The sequence below is a fragment of the Drosophila guanche genome, unplaced genomic scaffold, assembly GCF_900245975.1.
Source record: "Drosophila guanche unplaced genomic scaffold, DGUA_6, whole genome shotgun sequence".
In the NCBI taxonomy this organism is placed as follows: Eukaryota; Metazoa; Arthropoda; class Insecta; order Diptera; family Drosophilidae; genus Drosophila; species Drosophila guanche.
Genome location: NW_022995752.1, coordinates 2,741,119 through 2,766,067, shown reverse-complemented (window position 1 = coordinate 2,766,067; position 24,949 = coordinate 2,741,119). Strand labels below are relative to the sequence as shown.

Here is a 24,949-nt window from a genome sequence, read left to right as displayed (position 1 = left end):
TGGAAGCGGGAGAGTTAAATATTTCATTGAGCAGACACACGTTTGTGCTTGACATTTTGCATTATAATTAAATAATTGGTGTGATCTATGTGGGGTTGGCTGGTTGGTGCCCCCCGATTCAGTTGGAGCAATTAAATTGCGAAATGTGTGTCGTTCCATTCAAAATGCATTTGCCACCCATCTTCAAATGGTCTATGCTCCTCCGTTATACGTATGTGCTATGTCATGTGCCTAATTGAAGCTGATTGCCCAATCAATTTGGCTTAACTTGGGCGGCTCTACTCTTCCCTACTCTTCGCTTACCTTGCTGGGCCTTCACCTGTACTGGTGTGGACATGGGACCGGCACCCATTGAGGTATAGGCCTGCACACGAACCGTATAGATGGCATGGGGTGTCAGCTCCGATACTGTTGTCAGCTCGCTATTGTCGACCATTTGTGAGTTCCAAGAGGCTTCCGGCTGGTTCGAATTCGTTGTGTAGTATACCTTATAGCCCTGTGAGAGAAAGAGGGTTGGATTGGATTTAGAGAGTTTGCTGTGTAAAATGTAAATTCATTTGCACGAATTCAAATTCAAATCCGAAATTCACCTTTCATTAACTGATAAACCAGAAAATGAAATATGACCGAGTTGGTCATAGATTTGTGAACTTTATAATAGCTACTGTCTGCAGTATGCATTCAGCAGAAGCAAGCAGTCAGCTAGAGACCAGCACAATTGCCGTCGTCTCGTCTGCGTGAAAAGCTGATTCGGATTTGCATTCAAGGTAGTGGCGATTCGTATGGAGAGAGAATTGCTTCGGTTTGTACGGTGAAAAGGTACTTCGGATTTGTGGCTTTGGAATTGCGCTTCGTATTTTGCATTCAAGGGGGGTTTGGGGCTAGTCGTTCTTTTCTCCGCCTCCAAACCACACACACAGAACATGGCCAACGGCATTTTGCCAATTTCCCTTTGGCTAGCCCTCTCCATTCGTCCCATCAGACGACTCCGACGTGACAAAGTGCGTCGCTTGGCCCCCAGGACCTCACAGTTACAGGACACGGGGCACAGGATCTATCCAGCAGGCAAATGCAGATTCAGACTCAGGCCCCGCAGTCGCAGTCGGTTGGATCTTATCGTTTAATATGCGCACTTGATGCCTGGTACTTACGGTCACTTGTCCATTGGGCGTCTCCGGGGGTTCCCAGGTTATAACCATTGTGGACGAGCTCAGCGTCCTCACTTGAACATTACGTGGTGCACTTTCCATTTCTGAAAATGCATAGAGAGAATATGCTAGAATATTAGCATGCCAATGACAAATAAATGGGCCCCGAAAAAACCCACCTAAGCCATTCGCCTTTGGTAAGCGAAAATTCGAATAGGAAATTTGTGGCGAAATTTATTTTGAGTCTAAATGAAAAGTCATTTAAAACAGCAGAGAGAAAGAGAGGATGGTACTGCCTGACAGGAAACAGTTAAATCACTCACAGAGTGCTCTTAAGACAGGATATTAAAAAGGTTAAGGGCCATTAGAGCTTTCAATTGATTTCTTTGACTATTTTAGTTAATAATTTCCGTGGTTTGAGGATTTAGAATCAACTAAGATCCTTTCTATATCAAGAATTAAATATATTTATTTGGTTATAGATCTTTAAGAAACCTGAAACTGTAAATATTTAAATTTAATAACCATTTGCCTGGTCAACTTCTACATACTTCAGCCATAATGAATATTTAATCCATAGAAATATACTCTTAAAATGATTTTCCGTTTAGATTTTAACCTCTTTCCGCCCTCAAAATGATTGCTTAACCATAATTTCATCTCAATATCCAATATTAAATATGTTTTAAATATTGTTTTATGCTGACCATAATTTCGCTTTGCTGCAAATTCATAAATATGCAATTCTGTTAAATGATTTTAAGCGTTTTCTGGGGCAAATCGAACACACTTAACACGCACAAAAAGCCGCACGTAGACCATTATCAAACACACAAAAAGTAGGAGAAAATAAGTGGGACAGCAGCGGCTACGTTGAACTGGGGGCTGAGGGGATTCACACACACACACACACATACACACACAAATGTTTCGTGCTGTTCAAACAATTCCCATCCATCACAATTTGTTGTTTTACGTGTGGGGGTGGGGAGTGGGTGTTGGTGCTTCCATTTCGTATTGCAATTTGAAATTGGAAGAAACAACGTTAGAATTGTGCGGGTGCGAAACATACATTTCTGGCCTCCCTACGAATATTGTGGAAATTGTTATGGCGCGTCGAAGCCTGGCGGTCATTATAGTGCGAATTTTGCATTTATAAACTGATTTTTGTTGTCTCCCACACACACACACACAAAACAATGATTTATCCAACTACACCCCCTCTCCGATAGCACTGTCCATAATTTTGTGCAATGAATTTGCACGGGCATCAAATTTGCCGGACAACTGCATTCCTAGCCGGAGTCCGGGTCGGAGCCCGCAATCAGAAGCATCGGCCGCATTGCCAGAAGCTGCTTTTGCTTTTGCATCTGCTTCTCCCCTATTTAGTCCATTCTGCCACACACACATGAATGCTAATTAGTGGAAGATATCTATCAACCCATTTCTGCGTTCAACTGCCATGTACACATGAAATAAATAAAATAATATTTAGAGTGCGGCTTATCCCTTTAACTGCTTTTAAAGGAGTGGAAATCCTGTCTATAACATCACTAGAACGTCTGGAACTAATGATCGTTCAATGGAATATGCATTTATGTAGTCTATGTCGAATGCCCAATCAATTTCTACTCCACGTGAAAGCGATAAACGTATGAAACATTATGTAAACATCCAAGAAAATCATCAGTAAATAATAAATATGTCTGCCCTGCCAAGAACCGCTTCAAACGGGCTTGTAAATCTCCTTTTTAGTTGCCATTTTCAATCACATTTATAGATCTACCTATTTATGACTGAAAAGTGCTACCAACTGCATTCTGGAATATGATTTTCCTGCAGTGCATGCGGTGCACGAGTGTGTATAGTATTTTTTTATACGTATACGTATATGCATTTTCCCTCAATTGGTTAATGGGCAATCAATAAATTCCAATTTCTCACAATTTCTGCTGCAATATCTACAAGCGCTGCAGCAGTTTTATCCACAATTTATATCGCAGTCATCTCATCTGTTACACTAGTGCTACTACCCCTGGATGTGCCTGTGCCACTGCCTCCTTCTGCTTCATGTGGGGTGTACGTCTGTGTGGGTTTCTTTGGTCCATTGCCTGGTTATAGCCAAGATTTGCATGCAGCTCACATACACGCACACACACACACACACACACAGAGGCATTGAGGCTAACAATTTTTGCTTGGGCTTCCTCTTAGCCTGAGTTTGTATACAAGTGGGAGAAGGAGCGAGAAGAGAGTAGTGGAGAGTGGAGTGCGGAGAGAGCATCACGTAAGCTGCATTTAAGGGCATATACATTACATACGGATACGCTCCATTAATATGTATCCCTTGCATGCCTGCTCACACGCCTACTCCTTATAGTAGAAGTACATGGCACTAAATTCTTGCCACCCAACCACCCTCCGTCCACATCCAGCATCCTCCTCTCTACAGAGAATCATAGATGCGATACGAGTCTGGAGGAGCATGTGCAGCCCATATAACCGATTACATGACGAAAGGATCTGTTAAAGGCTTGCCCTAGGTCGACCGGCTCCTGCTCCCGCACTCTCCTTCGACACTTAAAAGGTAAATTTTGATTACGGCGCTCAAGTGCTGCTCTGCAGCTGTCTTGAAATACGAATATTTGTCCTTCCTACCATCCGAAGGGAAGGTTGTGGCATGTCCTTACTATGAGTGGAGCAGTGTAAGGTGATGCCCTGGATAATTGTTAGGTTTCCAAAGTGCAGGTCTCCTCCTTACTGTCTCATATCTCTCATCTACACATTCCAGGGGGGTTGGGGTTGAGCAAATATTGTGATTCAGGGCAAGACTTTTGTCTTTTATATTTGATTATTTTGTATGGCAATGGCTGAAGAATAACGAAGTTACAATTTTGTCCTAGAACTAAGCAAAACGAGTAATGAAATCTTTTGCAAAGAAATTGCTTAAAAGTGCTGTCTATAAATATTTGCCAGATTTTGATATCTATTTTTGTGTATGTAAATATAATAAAGAACTCGACAATTGGATTGCCTGACAATTAGTTGCAAGTTTTTGGAGAGAATTTCAATTGAAAAGAGGTAAGAAAAAACGACGCGAAAAATTCTGTGCTCTGAGCATGACCTCTTTGTCAGATTTATGCCTAATAACTAATTAAAATACTTAAAACTTATATGAAACATCAAAAGTATCCTAATATTCAATTCAAAGATACATTTTACGAATATTCTCTGACCAAAAAGTAGTTAAACAACACTTAAAAAACACTTCGGATATTGCACAGTCCTCCTTTGAGTCTCATGTGCTTCATTCGCATCATCAGCTGCTGGCCCTAACAATACTTCTCCATTCAGTTAATGTGCTTTTCCACTTTGGTAGTGTACGGTTACAAAGCCATAAACAAAGCTGCAGGATTATCCACCACCACCACCCACACTTGGGGGTCTTGGCTGCTGTCTCAGCTGCTACCTAAACCAAATGACACGTGTTAAGCATTGCGTCTGACCTGGGGATGATGCTACACTCCTTCGCATCCGAATCTCAATCCGACGACTGTCTGCCTGTAGTTTGTAGTTGCTCTAGCCTGTAGTCCCGTGCATTTGCCCATAAACGTTGCTATCGAAATAATATTTGGAAACGATATTGGGCAAGCGATAAGCATAATTGCAGCAATAAAAGTTTTCAACTTTTATACGACATGCTGCTGCCGCTACGCTGCCACTGTTGCAGAAAAAAAACCTCATCCGTGCATTGAGTAGGAGTATCAGCCGGAAAGGCATGTCAGACAAGCGTACGCTTACGCGCAATTGGCAGGGCCACCAGGAACAGAACGTTGCCGGCACGAAGAGGGCCATGCAGGAGAACATACCCACACAAAGACTCCAAAGAGCATTCATACGAACGCATAACAATGCAAACTTTATGCGTTGTTTGCGGGGCCACAGGAAAAGGGAACACACAAGAAAGAACGAATAGTTTTGTGGTAGAGAATGTATGGATACCCTGGAATATGCTGTGTACATGCTTCAGAATAAAGCAGATAAAGCAGGATAAAGAATAAACACTGAAGCTTCTTGGACTTGGGTTTGGAATATTCTTGGAATCATGGAAATTGTTCATACAAAAGTACTACTTTTGGGAGCTATGGAATTGATTGTAATGTAATTAATTGTATCTACAAAGAGACTTGCAAAGTGCATTATTATTAAGAGCGGAGATTGACTTAATTCTTTCTTTCCTTCACAATTATTATTGTTAGTCTTCGAATTATATACTTGAATATACAAAACAAACAGCAGAATAAACTTTAAGGGAAATAATTGATATATACCAAAAAATATGCATATTGTATTTTCTTCCCTCTGCGAATGTCCAAGAGCTGATACAAATCATTTTACCCATTTCTGGGGCATAGAAAAGTGCGAGTGGCAGCTGCCTTTTTCGAGGGTATGAAAAAAGAGTGCAGAAATGGCAGCGACTGGCAGCTGCCTTTCTACACGTTCACGTCCACGTCCACGCCCACTCAGCCCTCCCGCACATACATCAGAGAACATCAGAGTTTACCCGCAGCTGCGTATGCAACGATTTCCAGAGCATTGCATTTACCTTTGATTCTATCTAGCTACTTGTTATTCCGCTTTTTTTCTTTTCTTCCTTCTTTTTACTTTCATTTTATGCCCTTTTCAACTTCCTCTACTCCTCTGCTCCAGCCATTTTGGGTTTCAGGGTATTGAGCATTTTCCGCTGCTCAACAATTGTTATTGAAATTGTTTTGGCCGTTTTTTGGCCAGCCATAAAATTTTGTTTGCCATGAGGATGGATACTTACTTGTGCCACCAAATGAGAAATCGCCTAAAGCCGGTGGAAAGCACACAAAAATACAAAGAGAGAAATAACAAGAGAGAGAAAGAGAGAACATATTCGAAAAGGGTTTAGTACCATATCGTACAGAGAAAATAAAAATTGCATCTAGAAATTCAAAGTCTAGAAATTCAAAATGAAATTGCTTGAAAATCCTTTTTATGACAGCAGCAGCAGCATGGAGAGAAATACAAAGACAAAGACAGTTGGCAGTTAGTTAAATGATGCTTTTGAAGAGGGAATGTGGAATAATACGTGAGTATTTAATACTTACTTGTCTCACCGGTGGTACAGGTCGCTGGGGCCGAGGGCGGACCCCGTCCAATATTATTCACAGCTATCACATAGAACTCGTACTCCGTATAAGGACTCAAAGCACGCACCACATAATACATGGTGATGATGCCACTGATCTCACTGAAAGCCTGATTCGCGTTCTTCGGCTTGTATTGGATGACATAGTATTGCAGATCCTCGGGACCCTTGTATGACCACTCCAGACGCACCGAAGTGGCGGTCACCTCAGAGATTTGCACATCGGTGGGGGCCGTGGGAAGGGCTTTAAATGAATGAAACATTAGTTATATTTCTATCTACACAATATAATTTTACTTACATTGCACTTTAACCACCGACACAGAGTCGATGTTCCCCAAAGTGGAGGCCGCAATGCAAGTGTAATTGGCGCTCTCTTGAATGTTGATCAACTGCAGCACATTACGACCGATTGGCATCTCATTCTCGGGCGTTAGATCCAGCGCACCTTAAGGATAGAGTATTAATGATAATAATTTTCTGTTCAAAATTGTTTGGCATTTACCCTTCATCCACTTGACATGCGGCATTGGGGACCCGACAGCAATGCAGGATAGATTCAGATTTGCTCCAAGCATCACCTCACTGATGGCCTCTGGTGGACGCGAGAAGGTGGGCGGCACACGACGTACTTTCACATACAGATTGGTGGCTTTTGAGTGCTCGGTACCCACAGAATTCTCGGCCACACATTCGTATTTGCCTTGGTCCTCTTCGCGACTGTTTTCGATTTGCAAGAAACCTGGAAAGGAAATATGAGAAGGTATTCGTTAAATGGGTTTATGGAAGCAGAAAGAGATTATCTGGTTGTAAATTGACTTATTAGTAAGCCCCGTCCCAAGAAGGGTTACCTGCTTCGATTTATTTGGGAAAGGACTGAATCAATTGGGTTTCAAAAGGGAAATTCTGAACCCTATTTTCTGTACCTGTTGCTGAGGGTATTCCTACCTAAACGTTATTTAAAAACGCTCGTTCTTCCCTCACTGAATTCACTCTGCAACGATCACTCTTCCAGTAAACATCATGTTCATTTTATTCCTCGTATTGACACTCGCAAGTTGCGTAAAGAGCACCACCTATATAGACACCAACCAACATATGGAGCCACCCATCTATGATACTCGTCCTTTGAGCGAACAAATGGAAATGATAGATCTACTGGACTTGGGCGATCGGCCGCGACGCCAGGCACAACCGAATCTACACAACTCGGCCTCGAAATTCCTGCTGGAAGTTTACAATGAAATCAACGAGGGACAAGAACCCCAAGAGGTGCTAAATCAGCGGCACAAGCGTTCGCTGGATGATGACATCCTGATATCCAAGGAGGACCGTCAAGAGATTGCGAGTTGCAACAGCATTCTGACCTTTTCAAGTCGCGTCAAGCCGGAGGATCATTCGAATGACTTGGATCTGCACATCACATTCAATACGAATGATGTCCCTGTGGATTTGGCACTAGTTCAGGCCATGCTGCGGGTCTACAAACAGGAGAGTCTCGTGGACAGGAGGGACAACTTGACGGTGTCTGTTTACAGGAGACTCGACAATCGTCAGGATTTTTCCTACCAGATACTGGGCTCCGTGAACACCACAACCAGCCACAGAGGTTGGCTGGAGTTCAATCTGACGCCCACCCTGAGGATCTGGCTGCAGGGACGAAGCCCCCAGCAGCGTCACGAGCTCCGCTTCTCCATTGGCGACTCTCATCTGAGCACCTTCGCTGCCGGCTTGGTGCCCCCTGCGGCCAGTCGCTCCAGCCTAGAACCCTTTATTGTGGGCTACTTCAATGGTCCCGAACTGCTGGTTAAAATACAGAAACTTCGCTTCAAGCGGGATCTGCAGAAGCGCAGGGCCAATAACCCACCAAAACGCCCTCCACCGCCGCCCATGGACCTGTACAAGCCGCCACAGTCCTGCGAGCGCCTGAATTTCACTGTGGACTTCAAGGAGCTGCAAATGCACAACTGGGTGATTGCACCCAAGAAATTCGAGGCATACTTCTGTGGCGGTGGCTGCAACTTTCCACTGGGCACAAAAATGAATGCCACAAATCATGCCATCGTCCAGACCCTGATGCATCTCAAGCAGCCGCATCTGCCCAAACCCTGCTGTGTGCCCACAGTCTTGGGTTCCATTACCATACTGAGATATTTGAGTGAGGATATAATTGATCTAACCAAATATCAAAAATCAGTGGCCAAAGAGTGTGGCTGTCATTAGGAATCATATCATAAGAATTACTTTAAGTTGAGATAAGTTGAGCTTAAGTTAGGTTTTTGTAAGTAAATAAATCTTGGAATTGAATAAAGAATTAATTGGACTTTTCTATAAAATCAGTTTATTCCTAAGAGATAATTTCCTTTACATATTGTCACATATTTTCAAACCTTTTCATTAACCAAGTTAACCAAGTTTTCCCCAGTTACATTTTTCCCCTCAATTCCATTTATGTGCCTCCTATTCGCAGGTTACGACCTTTGAGGTTTCGGTTGGGTGAAGAGTCATAAGATCTTAGATTTATCAATAAATTTGAAAGTCAAATGATGTTTGTTTATCTCCACACATCACTTTAATAGTCAAACCCCCCCGCACATTATCCTCATTGCCTCATAAAAATTCTACCCGATTCACCTTGCTTTTCCATTTTCACAGAGCACTTTGAGAGAGCTGCTCCCTTGAGTGGGTGGGTGACCGAAGCAACACATGGAAAATTAACACTTTTTATATGATTTTAAAGACCGTATAAATTTTACGACACTCTCGCACACACCAAAAAGGAAAACCATTGCAATATATCGTGGAAAAGTAAGACACCAGACACGAGGCAGGCATCTCCTACGCATCTATTAAGTATTGGGGATATTCGCTTTTCCGCTTTTTCGGGGTATTACGCCAATGTAAATGACACACACACACAGAGGTTACGAGAAGGAGCAGCCGGGCCTGGAGAGTGTGGTGTTTCGGGAGCAGCCTTCGACTGACAGGAGAGGAGAGAGAGAGAGCGCCATAAACTGCCTTTACTTTTGGCATTATATTTATATGACTAATAAACAATGATATACGGGCAGAAGGCCTCCACATCAAATTTACGCAAACACAATCAACAATCCACTCTCCAGCAGTTAATCTATTCAGAAGCTTTTAAATCAACATTTATGCATACCATTTTTCGTGGCACACAATTTGTTTAATAGCCCGCTGGCATTTTCGGGCTGATTTTTTCCTTGTGTGTATGTGTGTACGGTGTGGTGTGTATGTCAAAAGCCATAAAGTTATAACATTTGATTAAGCTTTCTAATTAGTCTATGACTATTAAATCAAATGGTTACAGCATAAGGAAATAATTAAAAGAAGGGGAACCATAAAAGAATGAAAATATATTTCCATTATTCATATCATAGACTCTCTTCCTATCAAGACTATCAGACTATCAAACTTCTCTTCCTATCAATTTCCTCTACAAAATGTAAGCTTTAAAGTATAAAACCCCACTTCATAGAGTAACCAAATTATTTGTTTTACTTGACTTTCATTTAGTACACACCATAATTTATTTAGCAACTTTTTCTCCCAAATCCGCAAAATATATGAGGTTCGAATTTTGAATGAAATAAGAGTGCATTTTCCACACTCACTCTCTCTCTCTCTCTCTCTCTCTCTCTCTCTATTGGTGTGTTAGTGTGTGTGTTGAAAATTAATCTTGTTGAGTTTGATATTCAATTTTCACTCTCATACAATTAATCAGGAACCTCAATTTTGTATTCGCAAGCAAACATTTATGAGTGTGTGAGAGCACATACACGAGTATGTTCAAATTTAAAATCTGCATGAACTTTGACAATTAATTTGTGGAAAAAAATGTAGAACATACATACATATGTATATGTATATGTACATACATATTATTATCGTTTAATTATTTATTTCTGACATTCTGTATGCCTTTAGGCATACATGAAAATTGATATGGCTTAAGTACAGAGCTTAAATTGCAGATTTTTTTTTTGGGTTTCACCAGATTTGTGGATTGTTTTCCATCAATAAAGAAAGCAGATTGAATGGAAATCTCTTAGAGTAAAGATACTTTCAAACAAATTTAAAACATTGTGTCTCTAAAGCCGCAAAATAGCCATCACAAGTGTTCCAACCTACACACCGCAAAATCATTATAATAATTTACAATATTATCAACATGCAATCAGGGATAAATATTCTCTAATTTTGAATCCTTGTCTGTTCAAATTCAGACAATTCAAAACATCAAATACGAGTAAATGCCTAATAAAATATTCATGAAATTTGAAACATTTCCACCCAATAATATTGCATTATTGGAACGGGGAATAGCTGCTGTTACATATGTATAAAAGTGTTAAGTAAATGGCTCTACTAAATGTTGCCGAATGAACAAAAAAATATATAGATATAAATGCAATAAATTGTATGTATGTATATGTATAAGTAAGCCATGACAATAACCAGATACAACAATAGACCCTGGCTACAGTTGAGTGAATCATTTTAATGACTCGTGTTGCGGAGTAGCCAATAAAACACATAAAAACCAGTGGCTGCTGCCACCAGAGGGATAACATAGAAGATAGGCGTGGGTGAGGGACGAAAGGGGTACGAGTTTTCCTATGGAAACAGAATTATTTGTTTTAAGTAAACTCCACTTCGAAACTATTTGATTGGCTTCTGTTGGTTTGTCTTTCAGTTGGAATAGGAATATCCACAATTAATAAACTAATTTTGTCGGAACTTTTATTGCTTCACAGGTGGAAAAAATTAATGCAACTAAAGTTAACCAATTTGATAGAGCTTATTTAACTGAATTAAAACAATGTTATATGGTTAATTATTTGGTTAACGTCAGATAAATCTGTGCTTTAAATAAGGAGTTTTTTAACTGAAACTCAGTTTTAGTAAAAATTCAAGGCCCTACGTCTATGTCATTGGAAATATCAAACGCAAGAAAAAAAGGTAAGCCTGTGCTAAATGTTGCAAAATCGCTTTGCCGCACACCGGGAGCCATGTTTTATGACGACGATGATGTCTATTTTTATTTACCTTTGCTTTCACTTTTTATTAAAAAAGGAGATCATAAACGAAAAACAAGCAAAAGGGCACCATGAAAATGATACCCTGCAGATTGATCGTTTTTATGGAATCCATGAGCATACGAATGCGGAAGATAAGTTTCCGGTGGCTGGGAGTCAGCTAGAGGCGTGACTTCTTCCGCAATGCGGCTTTGCAGCTCAACGATCTCTTTCGCTGCCACGCCCGGCAACTCTAAGTAAAATGGGACCAAAGATGCTTCCTTTTCTGCTTCCATCCCTTCTAATAATCATAATACCCCCTGGTAGGGTACATAGCAACAAAACGACTACGAAAAATGATGTATGCTATAGGTAGATTGCTGCGCGGTTTTTTAGTGCATGGCCATTTGGATGGCTCCTCTGGCTGGCTGGCTGGCTGACTGGCTGGCAGTCTGCGGTGGATGTCGTGTTTTTTGTGCGGTGTAAAAGGGAGCGGCTGCTGGACGGGCGGGGGCTTACACTTTTATTTCAGAATTTTTTTCTGTTGCTGTGTTCCCGTTGCAGGAGCCCACCTCCAACATGCATCAAAGTTGATTGTTGTGTAATTTATTGCATACTATTCGTGGCTATATGACTGAACATTTATTACGCTTGTTGCACTTCCTGTTCCGCCATTTTTTCTTTGTTTAGAAATCGCTGAACCATTCAAAAAACTATTAAATGCTGTTGATATTTTTTAACTTTAGCTGAAATCTTTTGTCATTACAAAATATGCATGAAATTTGACTGGGAAAAGCTGTAAACAAAAAATATGTACGGAGCAAGGGGAGTAAAATGTTGATTTCAATTTATGAAGGTAAGTTTCATTATAACTCTTGGGCTGCCTTCTGGCAGGAACATTAACAGAAGCCACAAACACACACACATAGACGCCGAAGAGAGTGGGGGTGGTGGAGTCGCAGGGAGAATCCCTGTGTAGCACCCTTTGCGTGTGGCCTCACTGTAGCAATAAAAAATTAAGCGTAGCATACATCTGAGGGCGCGTCGTCGTCTGTCCTCCTCCTTCATCCTGTAAGTGATTCTACGTGTTTATGTATGTATGTATGTATGTATGTATGTGTGTGTGTGTCTCAGTCTCTGCGTGTCCTACTCTTATGAAAATTAAAAATTCTTTCAAGCATCATAAAAAAAGCATAGCACCAGCAGCAGCATAAACAAATGGACAACAGGGGAATGACAGGTGCACATTCGTTTGTTTATTTTTTTTGGGAAACAGTTGGGAGCAGTAGAAAAATGTGGCATTGAAATGGGTATCCCACTCTCTCGAGGGCACATCAACATAATATTATACTTAAATATGGTATTTGAAGAGAGAGCTTGGCCAGCGACAACATAATATTAAGTTTAAATATCACTAAGAGACATTTTAAGAATATTCAAAGCTTCTTTAAGCTCTTGATTTTCAGTAAAAGAAACAACCAAATTCTCTTGTCTAGCAATCTACAAAAAAAAAATCATTAAATCCTTTTATCTATTGGCCATGTAGTGTTGCTTTCTGAAGAATATCTTTTAAAGAATATTTGCAACATGTTCATCCCATAGTTAAAGTAGTTAATAATCTAATTAGAGGTTTGTTCTTGCAATTCCAATCCCATACAAATTTACGTTCCCCTCGTTGCCATTCCTAGACAAAAGTGAAAGAAACGGCCAAGGCAAGCCCCACATAAGGCCCATTTCTACTGGCACTTTTTCCCTGATCCCCAACAGCTTTTGTGGTGTCGTTAACTGCGGCAAGACAATGGCATGGCTTTGCATGTGTGTGTGTGTAGCATGCCACACAACTGCACTTCCGCTAGCGCAGTCATTTTCATATTTTGCAACTTACGCTTGCAGCACAAAGGGCAAGAAAAGTGTGAGCGGGAGACATAGGGAGCGAGAGGGTTGCCCCCCATCGTCGTGGCCTCAACTTCCAGCTTCAGAGGTTCGGTTCAGAGTTTCAACTGCTTGGCTGCACGCCCAAATGGGATTATTAATTTAATTATGCTTTAATTTAAGTAGTCGTCGTCGTTGTCGTTGTTACAAAGTGACATTTATGGGGCGATTCGCATCGCCTCTGCCAGCGCAGCCCCTTCCGTGCCACATACAACTGGGCAAAGTTTCAATTTTGGTAATGCAAGTGACGACGACTTATCGTCAACCAAAAAGAAACTTCAACTGACCCCCAAAATGAGGCGTGCCGCTGCTACCGCTACCGCTCTTGCTCCTACTCCATCCTTTCCATTACCCTTTTTTCCCAATTGGGTAAAATTCTCGTTCTAGTCATGCACATTTTGGCAATTACTGTCTCATTTTCAACAAAAGTGACTGTCAACTCTTTCGGGGCTACAGAAGGACAAGAGGACACCCGGACAGCAGTTCAGACGACGAAGGAATGGAGTGAGACGGAGTGGAGGAGCTCATAATTTAAGTATTAAACTTTTGCTCAGTAAAATGCTTTCAAGTTGAGACCGTGTGCCTTAACTACTGTTTTACGGCTCAAGTAAATAATTGCGTGCAGGGCAACCCCCCTAGACCCTTCCTTCTCACAGACCCTCCACTCATTCTTCGGGTTTTCGTTTGGGGGCCCTGCCGCCTGCTTGGTCACGTCAAGTGGCAAGGCGGCGATTGTAATGATGGAGTCCCAGCAATTAAAGAGTTGGAGCCAGAGCGCGCGCAGGTCGTCACAGCTGCTGCCCTTTTTGAGCCAGTGGCAGGAGTCCAGGAGGAGGTTATAGAGTGTGCCTCGAGAACCGAGAGACGGCTAAGAGAAAAGTGTTGCCACGTGTAAGTTTTCGAACAAAAGAAGGCATAAAAATGTCATATAAAAGAAATAAGACCATGTTGCAAGCTCAGCGTCTTTTGCAGCTTTGCAGCTCTGCATGCCCCTCCGCGCTTCATCCTGCTTTAAAGCTGGTCTTCATCGGGGCTGTGCGTTAACCCGCTGAGTTATATGGCCTCTATTTCTTGACAGGTTTATGTCCTATGAGCCAATCCAACTCAATATTCAGCTAGTTAAGACTTTATTATCCACTTGAGGAAAGTTGTGTTTAATTTAAAGAGTGGCCTGGACTCCTGGAATGGCCTGGACTGGCTTGCCATTTTATTGTGGCACGCGGGGCACTTGGCTGTTGGCTTTTGGGAGTTGAGGCTCACTTAATGGATTGTGTTGGGAGAGCGTTTAAGGACACATTAATTGTACAGAGATTTTAGACAACAATTAGTGGGGAGATAGTGTACAAAGTGCCAAAGAATAAAAGACTGCAAAGGTACAACCTTTAAGGTATTAAGGTATTAAAGGTATTTGAGAGGTACTTTTTCTTGATTCTTTTCCAATTATTAATACAAATTGAAAACCAAACTACCCATACGATTCTCTCAGAAAGTACTCATGCAACATGGTTCCACTTGAGCCTAACACACCGCATTAATGCCTTCAATTGCTGTCCTGTCCCCAACGACAGCGCACAGGACCTACAGGCTGACACTTCTCTTTCGCCTGAATACAATTTTCTTTGGCCCATTAAGACAATTGGCTCTGGCGAAACCAATTTCTGATAAGCCTCTTTTGCTTAAAAGCCAAATTATGATATTTTCTACTCCTTTTTTTTTGCTTCTTTGCTTTTTGCCAATAAGGCGACCCAACCCCCGAGAATGTAATTTCCCCAGACGCAAAACCTTTCTGCAGACCAAAAAGTAAGAAAAAAAAGTAAAACCGGCAAAGGTTTTTTCTTTTTATTCGCTCCTTTATGGCTTTTTATCGAACAAAGCCCCTGAGGGACTATTTGGCGAAATAAAAATAAAGGTATAATATACTCAATATTATTGTCGCTGCGGGTCCAAGGTCCAAAGCCTACCCTTTGACTTTGAGACTAAATTAACTACCAAGTGCCATGCGGCATGGGGCATGCCGCAAGCGGAAAATGGCATTGGCAATGGCAATGCCCACCCACCAAGTAATTTTAAATAAATTATTTAGATGTGTATTTGTGCATTCAAGTGCGACCGTTGTCATTTGCCTTCTGCGGAAGTATCTGTGTAAAGACACGGCAGAGTGGCGGAAAATTGGAAGCACTAAGCAGGGAAAAAATTAATGGGAAATATGACAAAATTCACTGCCATGTGGGAGCTACAAGGAATGGCAAGACTTGCGAGTGGAAATTTGTATTTTAACGAAGGAAAGGCTAAGAAATTTCTTCAAAGAATGACAGAAAATCATTCAAGCTATTTTTCTTTCAGATGATGGAAATTTCTTGGGTTACAAAAATGTAAAAAGAAATTCCTTTAATACTTAAAAAATGGGCAGTTTTAAATCAGATGATGAATTAGTATCAGTTTTAGAACCTTTACACCAATCAAAACTCAGTCAGACACCTTCCACCTTAAAAACAGCTTCCAAATGCAACAGTTTTAATTACCAACAAACGTACATCCCGCAGCCCCTTCCCCTATTCGAATAACATTTTTCCATTCAAGAAAGTCTTTCCTAAAATGTTCCTTAAATATTTCAAGTCCTTATTCCGTGTACCCCCTCCTACAAAAGACGAGTGTATAATAATCACATTATTTTATATCCTGCGATTGGAACTACGACAAAGAACACACCCGCACCCTTATCTACACAAAATAGGGACAGGGGGAAGAAAGAAGCATAAGAATTAGTGCTCCAGGCCTGATGCTCTGGAGACGGTTTTTATTAAAATAATAAAGTTCTAATTTAATTATGACGCGAACAAAATGAAGTACGAGTCCTCCTGGAGAGAGTTACTTTTCATTTGATAACTCACGTACCCCGTCCAAACCGTACCCGTCCCATTTCTGGCATTGGTCCTTGGTCCTGTTCTTGTGTGGACTACCACCTCGCAAATATCCCTGCAGGCTCTAATTAGCAAGCGGCGGCCGTATAACCGAAAAATCAACGCGAAAAAGGCCAGGAGGAGCGATGGAGGGGACTGGTGCGGGACCTGTTCCTCAGGGCAGGGGGTACAATAAAGGACCATAAAGTGCTAATTGAATAAAACGGCACATGACTTGCATAACTTATTATGGGAGAGAAGAGAGAAATATTTATTCTCGCCACTCGTTAATGCAGGAAGAAGGGCCCCGGCACCAAAAGGATCTCTAGGAATAGAGCAGGATTCACCCAAAACCCAAGACCCAAAAACCATCCTCGCCTTGGGCATAATATTTATTTTCATAAATTTAAAGCATAGCGCAGAATGTTCCTTCGCAAAGAAAGAAAAAAAAAAAGGAAAAGACGTTTAGAGACAGGAGGCACCTAAAAAGGATATTTCGCTGGCGGAAATATATTTTACGTTTCGTTTAACGCGCCAAAGATGGCGCCACTCTGCAGAGGGCTATGTCCTTTCTCTTTCTTTTTTTTGGCAGAGGGTGTGGGGCCACGGACAAAAGTTACCAACCGGCCCACGTAAAACTAATTTAGCCCGCAATTTCTCCGTCTCCCCCGCTCACTTTTTTGGCCACTTTGGTTCGTGTTGCGCCAAATTAGTCTACCTCCACATCCGAGAAGGAGAGAGAACATAGAAAAGGAGAAAGAATCCAACAAATATGCAGGGAGTTAGCTATATACATATATATGTATATACGAACAATAGTACAAATGATTTTACCTTGGGGAAATGCATGTTACAGTTTTTAATTTGCATTGCCTGAGGCCATTCACAAAAGGCGATGGATAGTTGGCTTTCGGTTTGGCTTTGACTTCAGGCTTTTTGGACTCGGTTTTAAGCAGTTTCAGGCGTTTGTCTTTTGTTGAATTTGTTCAGTGAGGGAAATGGAGAAATACTCGGTGGTGGAAAGAGTTAGTTGTGCAGACAGGATATTATGTGGGGGGTTTTCTTTTTATATAAGTGATATGATGTGGAAATTCTAATGAAATTAGCAATTTAATAGAGGGGAAAAGGAGTTTAATAGAGGAGTTGTAGAAGGGCAGAGTTCAAGAAATCGTATGAAATTTGTGTTTGTATTGTATAAACTGACCCATAAATCGTACAATTGTTTCTTAAACATAGTTTTCTATGTGCCTAGAAACTTTTTAAAGATTTCCCTTCAACTTTAAAGAGCCCCAACCCCAGTTTCCATAAGCTCTCACTAGCTTGACCTTTGCTCTTATCTCTTAACTCAAATCCAACCTTTTTTTGTGTTGAGGCCTAAGCTGCCGCTCAAGTTAAACATCTGCCATAAAAAATGACTTTATCCCGCTAATCTTAGGGCATTTGAAAGTCAGTCGAGTGCTTCATGGGGCATGTAGGCTGGCAGCTTCAGTAGTCAATTGTTTGGCGGGCGTCCTGTCATTAAGCGTAAGCGACCATTTCATTAGCATTGTGGCTCCACAGCGCACAGAGAAATAAAGAGAGAGAGCGAGAGATCCAGGTCTCCCCCACCCATACAACATACAAAATCCAGCATCCAATGTTGTTTTTTTTTTGTGTAAAGCGAGAGTATAAGAGCTATGATGCTGCTCCTGCCCCTGTTCCTGCTGTTGTTGTTGTTGGTTTGTGTTTTCTTGTCATGCTCAACACGTTCCAATTGTTAAAGCCCTCCTCCGCCACTAGGTGGGGACAGGGCCTTGTGCCCTTGCTATGACAGCTCTGGTGGTCATGCCGTCAAAACATTTGTCCGATCATCGCGTCCCATCAATGGATGGCGCGTCCTGGCAATTGAAATGATGTCCTCTCGCACACCCCCAATGGGGCACACTGTACACCTTTTGTACTATCTCTCTGCAACCGGGTGGAATACCTTTTGTATCTCTGCCCGCCCCATGGGAGAGCGCTCTGCCCGCCATCTGTCAGCGGCAACCTTACCCCTCTTTTGGGGTTGTCAGCATGGCCACCATTATTGATGTAGTTTTAAAAGGAACACTTTAATGCATATTAATGTCAATATTAATGTCAATATTTGAGCTTCTAATGACCAGAAAGCAGCCCTGGTGCGGCTCCTGCTTTTGGCAGCTTTTTTGTTTGTTATTTTGTTTGATGTGTCAGAAAGAGAGAGAGAGAGAGATAGAGCGAAAGAGAGATCAGAGGTGCTCTAACGATGCTGCCACGACCTGTGACCTGACATTGAGCATATAATTATAATATTGCTGAGATGCTTGATTAAAGGACAGTCGTAGGACATTTTGTTGACATTTGGAAAGTTGTTAGCTCCTCCGCTAGAAACTTTCGTGGAAGGTGGACCCAAGGCTGGACTCCCTCCCTCTACTCTACTCTACTCTACTCTACTCAAAAGTCAAACGTTAACTAAGCGCCCAAAAAACTTGTGACACAAAATGCGTCGAAGCGTAAGTAAACTCCTAAGAAATTCAAATGAGCGTAAGCAGCAAGCAGAGGGAAAACACCAGCAGCAGCAGCAGGAGGAGGAGGAGCAGCAGCAGCAGGAAAAGAAAGAAAAGCAGATGGAGGAAGCCGCTCCAAAAAGGTAGACTAGAATTTTAATAAATGAAGTCGCTTCACCTTTCAAGAACTTCTCCGGTTAGCACAAGGTACCAGTCAAATGGATGGATGGCTGGCTGGGGCCTGACTGCCTGCCTGCCCGGCTGACTGGACAGAGGGGCGCAGGCACAATAGATGAAAGATAGAAGCAAAGAGTTCTCGGGTAGGAAAAATATCCCTGCCAACATTACTGTGCAGTACTGTACCTTAAATTAAAGGCAACGAAAGGTTAAGTGGTTCCTTAAGAGCCGAGGTGACAAAAGCCGGAAGATAATCCCCTAAGGGCGTTGGTATTTTGAAACCTGTACCTCGATTGGGCTTAGAGAGAGGTAATTGTGAGCAGGAAGAGAGAGAGGTTCTTGAGGTCTTAAAGACATAACATTTCTAGGTTTTTTATTCCCTAAAGAGCAGCTCTTTCTGCAGCTACATGTAGTCACAGCTTTAGCTGAAGCTGTGGCTTAATTTGATTCAATATATCCCTTTTATACGCGCACAAACAGAACAACAATGGTTTCAATTGTTTCCATTGTTTGCCACGTAACTCTATAAAATATATAGTAAAACTCCCTCTTCATGCGGGGGAGAACAAAAAAAAAAGAAGAGTAAGAGAGTAAGGGTAAGGGTACTTACCATCTTTAATGGAATACCGTGGATTGCTCATATCAACTTTTGTCTGATTCTTAATCCAGTAAATGTTTGGCGTTGGATTGCCGATGGCTTTGCATGTCATGAGCACCGTGTGACCCACTTCAATGACGCGTGTGCCCGGTCCTTGGGTTATAACCGGAAAGCCTGCGGGTGTTTTATCGCCTGCAAAAGAAAAAAAACAGTCACAGAAGAGGTTAAAAATGATTAAGTTGCCAAACAAAAAAAAGGAATAAAATATGCATACAAGTGGTCTAACGTTAAGGATAGTAAAATGTCGGCTGGGGGTGGTGCCTGGGATCTAGGAGTTTTTGGACAAACAAAATGGTGCCCCTCTCCGTCTCTCACACTGTTTGTGCCACGCAAAGTATTGTTTTACATGACTCTTTTATATACGGAAGTTGCCGTTTTCGTGTGTGCGTGTGTTTGTGTGTGGAAGAGCTTTGGTTGCGTCGTTCCCTTTGTTGGCGCTTTCTACGCCATTTTGTAAGTCAAACAATGGCTTCCACACACACACACACACACACACACACTCCACACACATACTTATGAATGCATATCCATGTGTGTGAGGTCAGCGTTTACTCCCGCCGCTAGTCCTTCTCTGTGACATTTTCTTTTGTTGCAGCTTAAAAGGAATTTCATTTTTGTTGGGTCTCTCATTCTGTCCTCTCCTTTTTTTTCTGTTTTTTTTTTTTGTTTGCGAAAAGCTTAAAGAAAATTCTCGCGGTGGACTGCCAAAAGTGGCTTCGGATCCCGGCTGCGACTACGAACTCCTGCCGCTCACTCGCTCTCAACTGCATCTTTCAAATGAACAAAGCTCATTTACATTTTCCAATTAAATCCGGCGGAGCAGCGGCCATGGCAATTGGCGAAAAAGGCAGAGCATCCAACCCACCAGCACCCCCAAGGGGACAATGTGGATGCGAATGTGGATCTGGGATGCGGATGAGAAGCTCTGGCGGATGCGAATGGGTTCTCCTGTTAAACTGCAAGTGTCTCCGGCAGCAGCAGCAGGCAGCAGCTGCCATTGCAAAAACCATCTGCCCAGCTGTTGTTGCCTTGCCGGTTATGTGGTGCCACTCTTTTTTTCCAGCGTGGGTGCTATGCGTATTTTGAAAGGTTTTGGCAAAGCGAAGTGTTGGAAAATCAATAGCAGAGCGTATCGCACAAGATCGCGAAGTGTATCGCAGAAGAGCATCGATGGAAGCTAGTATCGCACAAGAGTATCGATCACCAAGATTATCCGTTAAGGGGTTTCATCTAAATCTAAATCTTCTAATCGAGTTTCATGATTACGTTTTCCTCTTCATATGGTTTTCATCTTTTCAAAGTAAGAGTATTTGAACTTCCTCTCACCTTTATGAGTTTTCCAGATGCATTTCGTTTTTTTTTTGGCATTTACTAAAACATTTAACAGCAACAAAATTCCACAATAAACGGGCAGAAGTTAGCTGCTGTTGCAGGGACCCTTTATCCTTTCGCTGCTCTCTGTTAACTATTCCACGGTGTGTAACGCCCCCCGGTGTACCCTGTAGGGCCATAGCCTGCTCTTCCTGCTCATCCTTTCCCTCTCTCTCTCTCTCTCTCTCTCACTTAGTTGTTTGTGCTGCTGCTGATTCCTGCCTCTGTGTTTGTGTGTTTTTCAGCGTGAAATTAAAATTTTAACACAGAGACAAAAAATGCGGTGGCTTTCCTATACATATATGAGTGTATCTGCGTTTGTGTGCATTACATATACATACATATGCATAAAATGCAAAACTATAAAAACAAAAAGAAAGAAGCGGAGAAGCGGAGAAGCAAGGGCCACGATTTTGGAGACCGAAGTTTTAGATGCTCTTGAAGGTTTTTGTTGTAGAAATAACTATGTTGGCTTTTGGTGACATTTTTTAAGCCAGAACAACTGTAGTTTGGCTGTTTGAACACCTGGGTTGGTGATTTTTAATTAATGTTAGAGCTTTTTTGGGTGTATAATTTCAGGAATTGTGTGAAAAGAAAGGATAATATTATAATCTTGAATGTTTAACATTTAATTTGTAGTTTCTAGCTAGTTTTCTCCTACAAAAACGTACTTTTCCATTGAGCTTATGATACTTGATACGCTGTTTTTTTTTTCCTTAATAATGCTTATAATCTTAAAATCCATTTTTTCTTGTTGCTTTCTGTATCTCTCTTAGTTTTCTACATTTTTTTGTGCAGTTGCAATACTCTCTCTCAAAGAGTATACCTCAGAGAATCAACAGCAACACCATTGATGTTGACATTTGACGTTGAAATCATCATCATCTTCATCCACACGTCGAGGCCCGCTTTCCGGCAGCAGCAGCAGCATTTATTTGGCCTGGCTCTCTGTGCAACGTATTGTCTGTTGCTCTTTTCAGTCATTTTTACTCCACCATACTCAGAGCCAGCCCTTTTGCAAATGCCACTCCTTTTCGTTGTTTCGCTGCTTTATTTATTATTGCAGTGTCACATCAGCCCGTCCTTCCCTTCCTTCCATCATTCCCTCATCTCCACACAAAATGCATAACGAAACCAAGGGATTTCGAGCAGAAAAAAAATACACACAGACCAGCGAGTAAAACAAGCAAAGGGAAAAAAATTAAAAACTGTGCCAAAATTAACACAAAAAATAATAAAACGGTACTACATTTGTATTAAACAATGTACAAAAGTGCATTCTATTTGGCTAACAAATGTGCAGCACAGTACACACATGACAAAAAGAGTCAGCGAGGCATGACTGAGCGTAGGATTTACCCACAAGGATAAAACGAGTTGTTGGCACTTTTTTGTGTGTAAGAAGTTACACACTACTCCAAACAAAGAGAGAGAGAGAGAGAATTATGTACAAAACGTGAGCATCGACAAATACACATCAGAGTCAGATAAATGGAATTGCTGGGGCTAATGTTTGAGTTATTTAAAAATCCCTTTTTTGGGTTGCGCTGCATGCTTAAATCGTTCCCTAATTCTGTACTTTCCATCACCCAATAACACGCACACTCAATAGATACAAACAAAAGCCACATAGAGCCACACTTTATGACAGGCGATAATGCATTTCATAGGTTAATAGGCTTGGTTGCCCTGGATGCATGGCAGTTGCAGGCCTCAGCAAAAACACTTTGAAAGCCCTTCGTTATGTGTCCAAAAATTTCATAGGCCCCCGGCCTCCCAGGGCCGACTATGTACTATGTATTCCCTGGTACGCCCGGCAACATTTCACACTAAACACCAAAGTGTTGTTCGGAAAATGCAATGAAAAAAGGGTTGGGTTGGGGGCCAACAGCCAACAGCCAACACTTCATTTACAGCATTAGAGAGACGAGAGCGAGGAGGACGAAGAGTGGGGATGTTGGACCCAAAAAATGCAGCGCATGGATGGCGACCAATATGTGTAGAGAGGCGACAGTGCGTATCCTGGACACGGTACAGGAGGAATGTGGGGTGGAGTGTAGAGTGTCTGGGGGTAGAGTGCGTTTATTATAAAGCCAAAAGCGGCAGGAGTCCTGGCCGGTCTGTCGTTGACTGTCGATTTCATGTGACAATTTCATGCATTTCAATTAAGCTGCCGTCTGGGTGCGAAATGTGTGAACAATGCAGAGAACGCAGTCGGTAGGAGACGGACACCCAGGATATCCAGACGGCACACCCACTCATTCTACGATTCACAACCTTGTTGTTGAGTTCTCTGACAGCTCTTAATGAATTAGCTAATAAAAAGAGACCCCCCACACACATACACACCTCAAAGGACTACTGAAAAAGTGCCTTTCACATTAAGAGCGCAGAAAGCGAGAGAGCAGAGAGTGTGGTATGTCTTGGAACGATAAACATCATTAGATGGTACAAAGGGATCGGCACAAAAGGACATTATTTGCATGTTGTCTGTCTGCTTTTTTGTATGGTGCCACTGACCCCTCCCCTCTCCCTATCCCCCACACGACCGCCCTGAATGGAGGAAGACATCTCTCAGGTGTGTGCTGCCTTATCGAGTGGGTGCTGTTTTACCTTTTGAAAAGACGCATTTTCACGCCCCCCCTACACACACATTCACGGGGTGCACGGGGTTTATACACTTTGGAAAATCGCCAGTCAAAGAGATGGAAATATGTTGTTTGCTTTGTGGATAGGTCCGGGCCGCCTGCTTGGAAGCTGTCGGGATGAATGTCATTCAGCGAAGGTGTTGGCATGGCAAACATTTCCCTTCGGCCCCCAAACCAACCAGAAAAAAAACACAACCCAAAATGCTTAAAGCAAAAGTCTCACAACTGTCTGACTTTAAAGAAGAGAGACGTCAGAGAGCAGTCGTGTGTCCCGTCCCGTCCCTTCCTGCCTTCACAGAAAACATAAATTTACATATTTTAATTATTCATGCATTTTTAAGATTGATAAGAAATGTTGTGGCCACCAGGCAGGGGCAAGACACAGCACAGAGGGTGCCCCCTGAGGCAAGTCCAAAGACCGAAACGAAACGAACGTTCTTCCAGTGGCAGTGGAGGAAAATCTCTTCAAATTTCGACCGCAACTGGCAAAGGACGAAAGTGGCTAACTAAAGAGTTGAATATGATTTAATTGTATAGGTTTAAAGTTTGGTTTTAGTTTTGGTTTAGTTATGGTGCGAAATTTGTGAGCTTAAAGCGGAGAGAATTGAAATTTTCTTTTACATTTCTTTCAGAAAAAAGCTTAAAATATCATCAAATCAAGCGGATACTTCCCACAAAAGCCTTTTTTTTTAATTCCCGCTGTTTTTCCTTCAATGTGACACTCAAAAAACTTTATTTTTAGTTTTTGCAATCATTTCAACTGCAAAGAAAAAAGCGACGAACCCAAGTCTCGTGCCAAGCAATTTGGAACAAATCAAACTTTGGTGTCAAGTTCCTACTGTGGATTATGTTGCAGGAAAGAAAAGTTTTCCCCACACATTTTTCCTGTGCTGCTGCTTTGTTTTTGAGTAGCCAAGAAGCAATTGAAAACAAATCAAAATACATGAAGTAGCATCCGGGCAGAGTCACAGTCAACAATTGACAATCTTCAAATATATTTATAGGCCTCCGCATCGGTCTCAGAACGGTAGAAGGTTCCATGGCCTAAACAAACAGTGGCGTCCGACGGCTGGCTGCTGCTGCTGCTGCTCCTTGGTAAAGTTTCGAAAAACCCCCTAGAAAATCCCAAACAAAACATGCTCGAAAATTGAGTGTTTATTGTGTTAAGTAGACATCCACACACACAGCAGAGTAGAGCGCAGCACAGAGAGGGCAGTGAGGACATGGCTGAGGAGTAGACTCTGAAATTCAGTCAAGCCCCAAGGAGAGAATGGAAGTGAAAAGACGGGGGATAGAGCCAGCCAGAAGGCACATCTCAGAGCCTGAACCAGTCACAGCCTTAATGCCTGCTTCATCCACAATGCCGCCCCTGGCCGAGTAAATAACCGTTTTT

The 24,949-nt window shown here is 42.0% G+C and overlaps 2 protein-coding genes across 8 annotated transcripts in view; one reads left to right on the top strand and one right to left on the bottom strand.

Annotated features, from left to right (window-relative positions):
- Positions 1 to 24,949, bottom strand: part of LOC117587942 (tyrosine-protein phosphatase Lar) — a 141,534-nt gene that overhangs the window by 16,724 nt on the left and 99,861 nt on the right. For 4 of the 7 annotated variants that reach the window (XM_034278936.1, XM_034278940.1, XM_034278938.1 and 1 more), the window contains 7 exons: positions 19,490 to 19,669; positions 6,830 to 7,066; positions 6,626 to 6,772; positions 6,293 to 6,568; positions 5,977 to 6,000; positions 1,152 to 1,252; positions 304 to 496 (listed from right to left, as the gene is read on the bottom strand). In XM_034278936.1, the coding sequence (XP_034134827.1) occupies positions 304 to 496; positions 1,152 to 1,252; positions 5,977 to 6,000; positions 6,293 to 6,568; positions 6,626 to 6,772; positions 6,830 to 7,066; positions 19,490 to 19,669 (1,158 nt within the window). Of the gene's footprint in view, positions 1 to 303; positions 497 to 1,151; positions 1,253 to 5,976; positions 6,001 to 6,283; positions 6,569 to 6,625; positions 6,773 to 6,829; positions 7,067 to 19,489; positions 19,670 to 24,949 lie in introns of all 7 variants that reach the window. The other 3 variants (XM_034278937.1, XM_034278941.1, XM_034278939.1) reach the window with 1 other exon arrangement.
- Positions 7,348 to 8,547, top strand: LOC117587966 (protein screw). Its single transcript, XM_034278975.1, has one exon. The coding sequence runs from the start codon at positions 7,348 to 7,350 to the stop codon at positions 8,545 to 8,547; it is 1,200 nt and encodes a 399-aa protein (XP_034134866.1).

Bases quoted from the DNA above. Each gene is read 5' to 3' on its own strand.
- LOC117587966 (XM_034278975.1), top strand. From the start codon at position 7,348: ATGTTCATTTTATTCCTCGTATTGACACTCGCAAGTTGCGTAAAGAGC.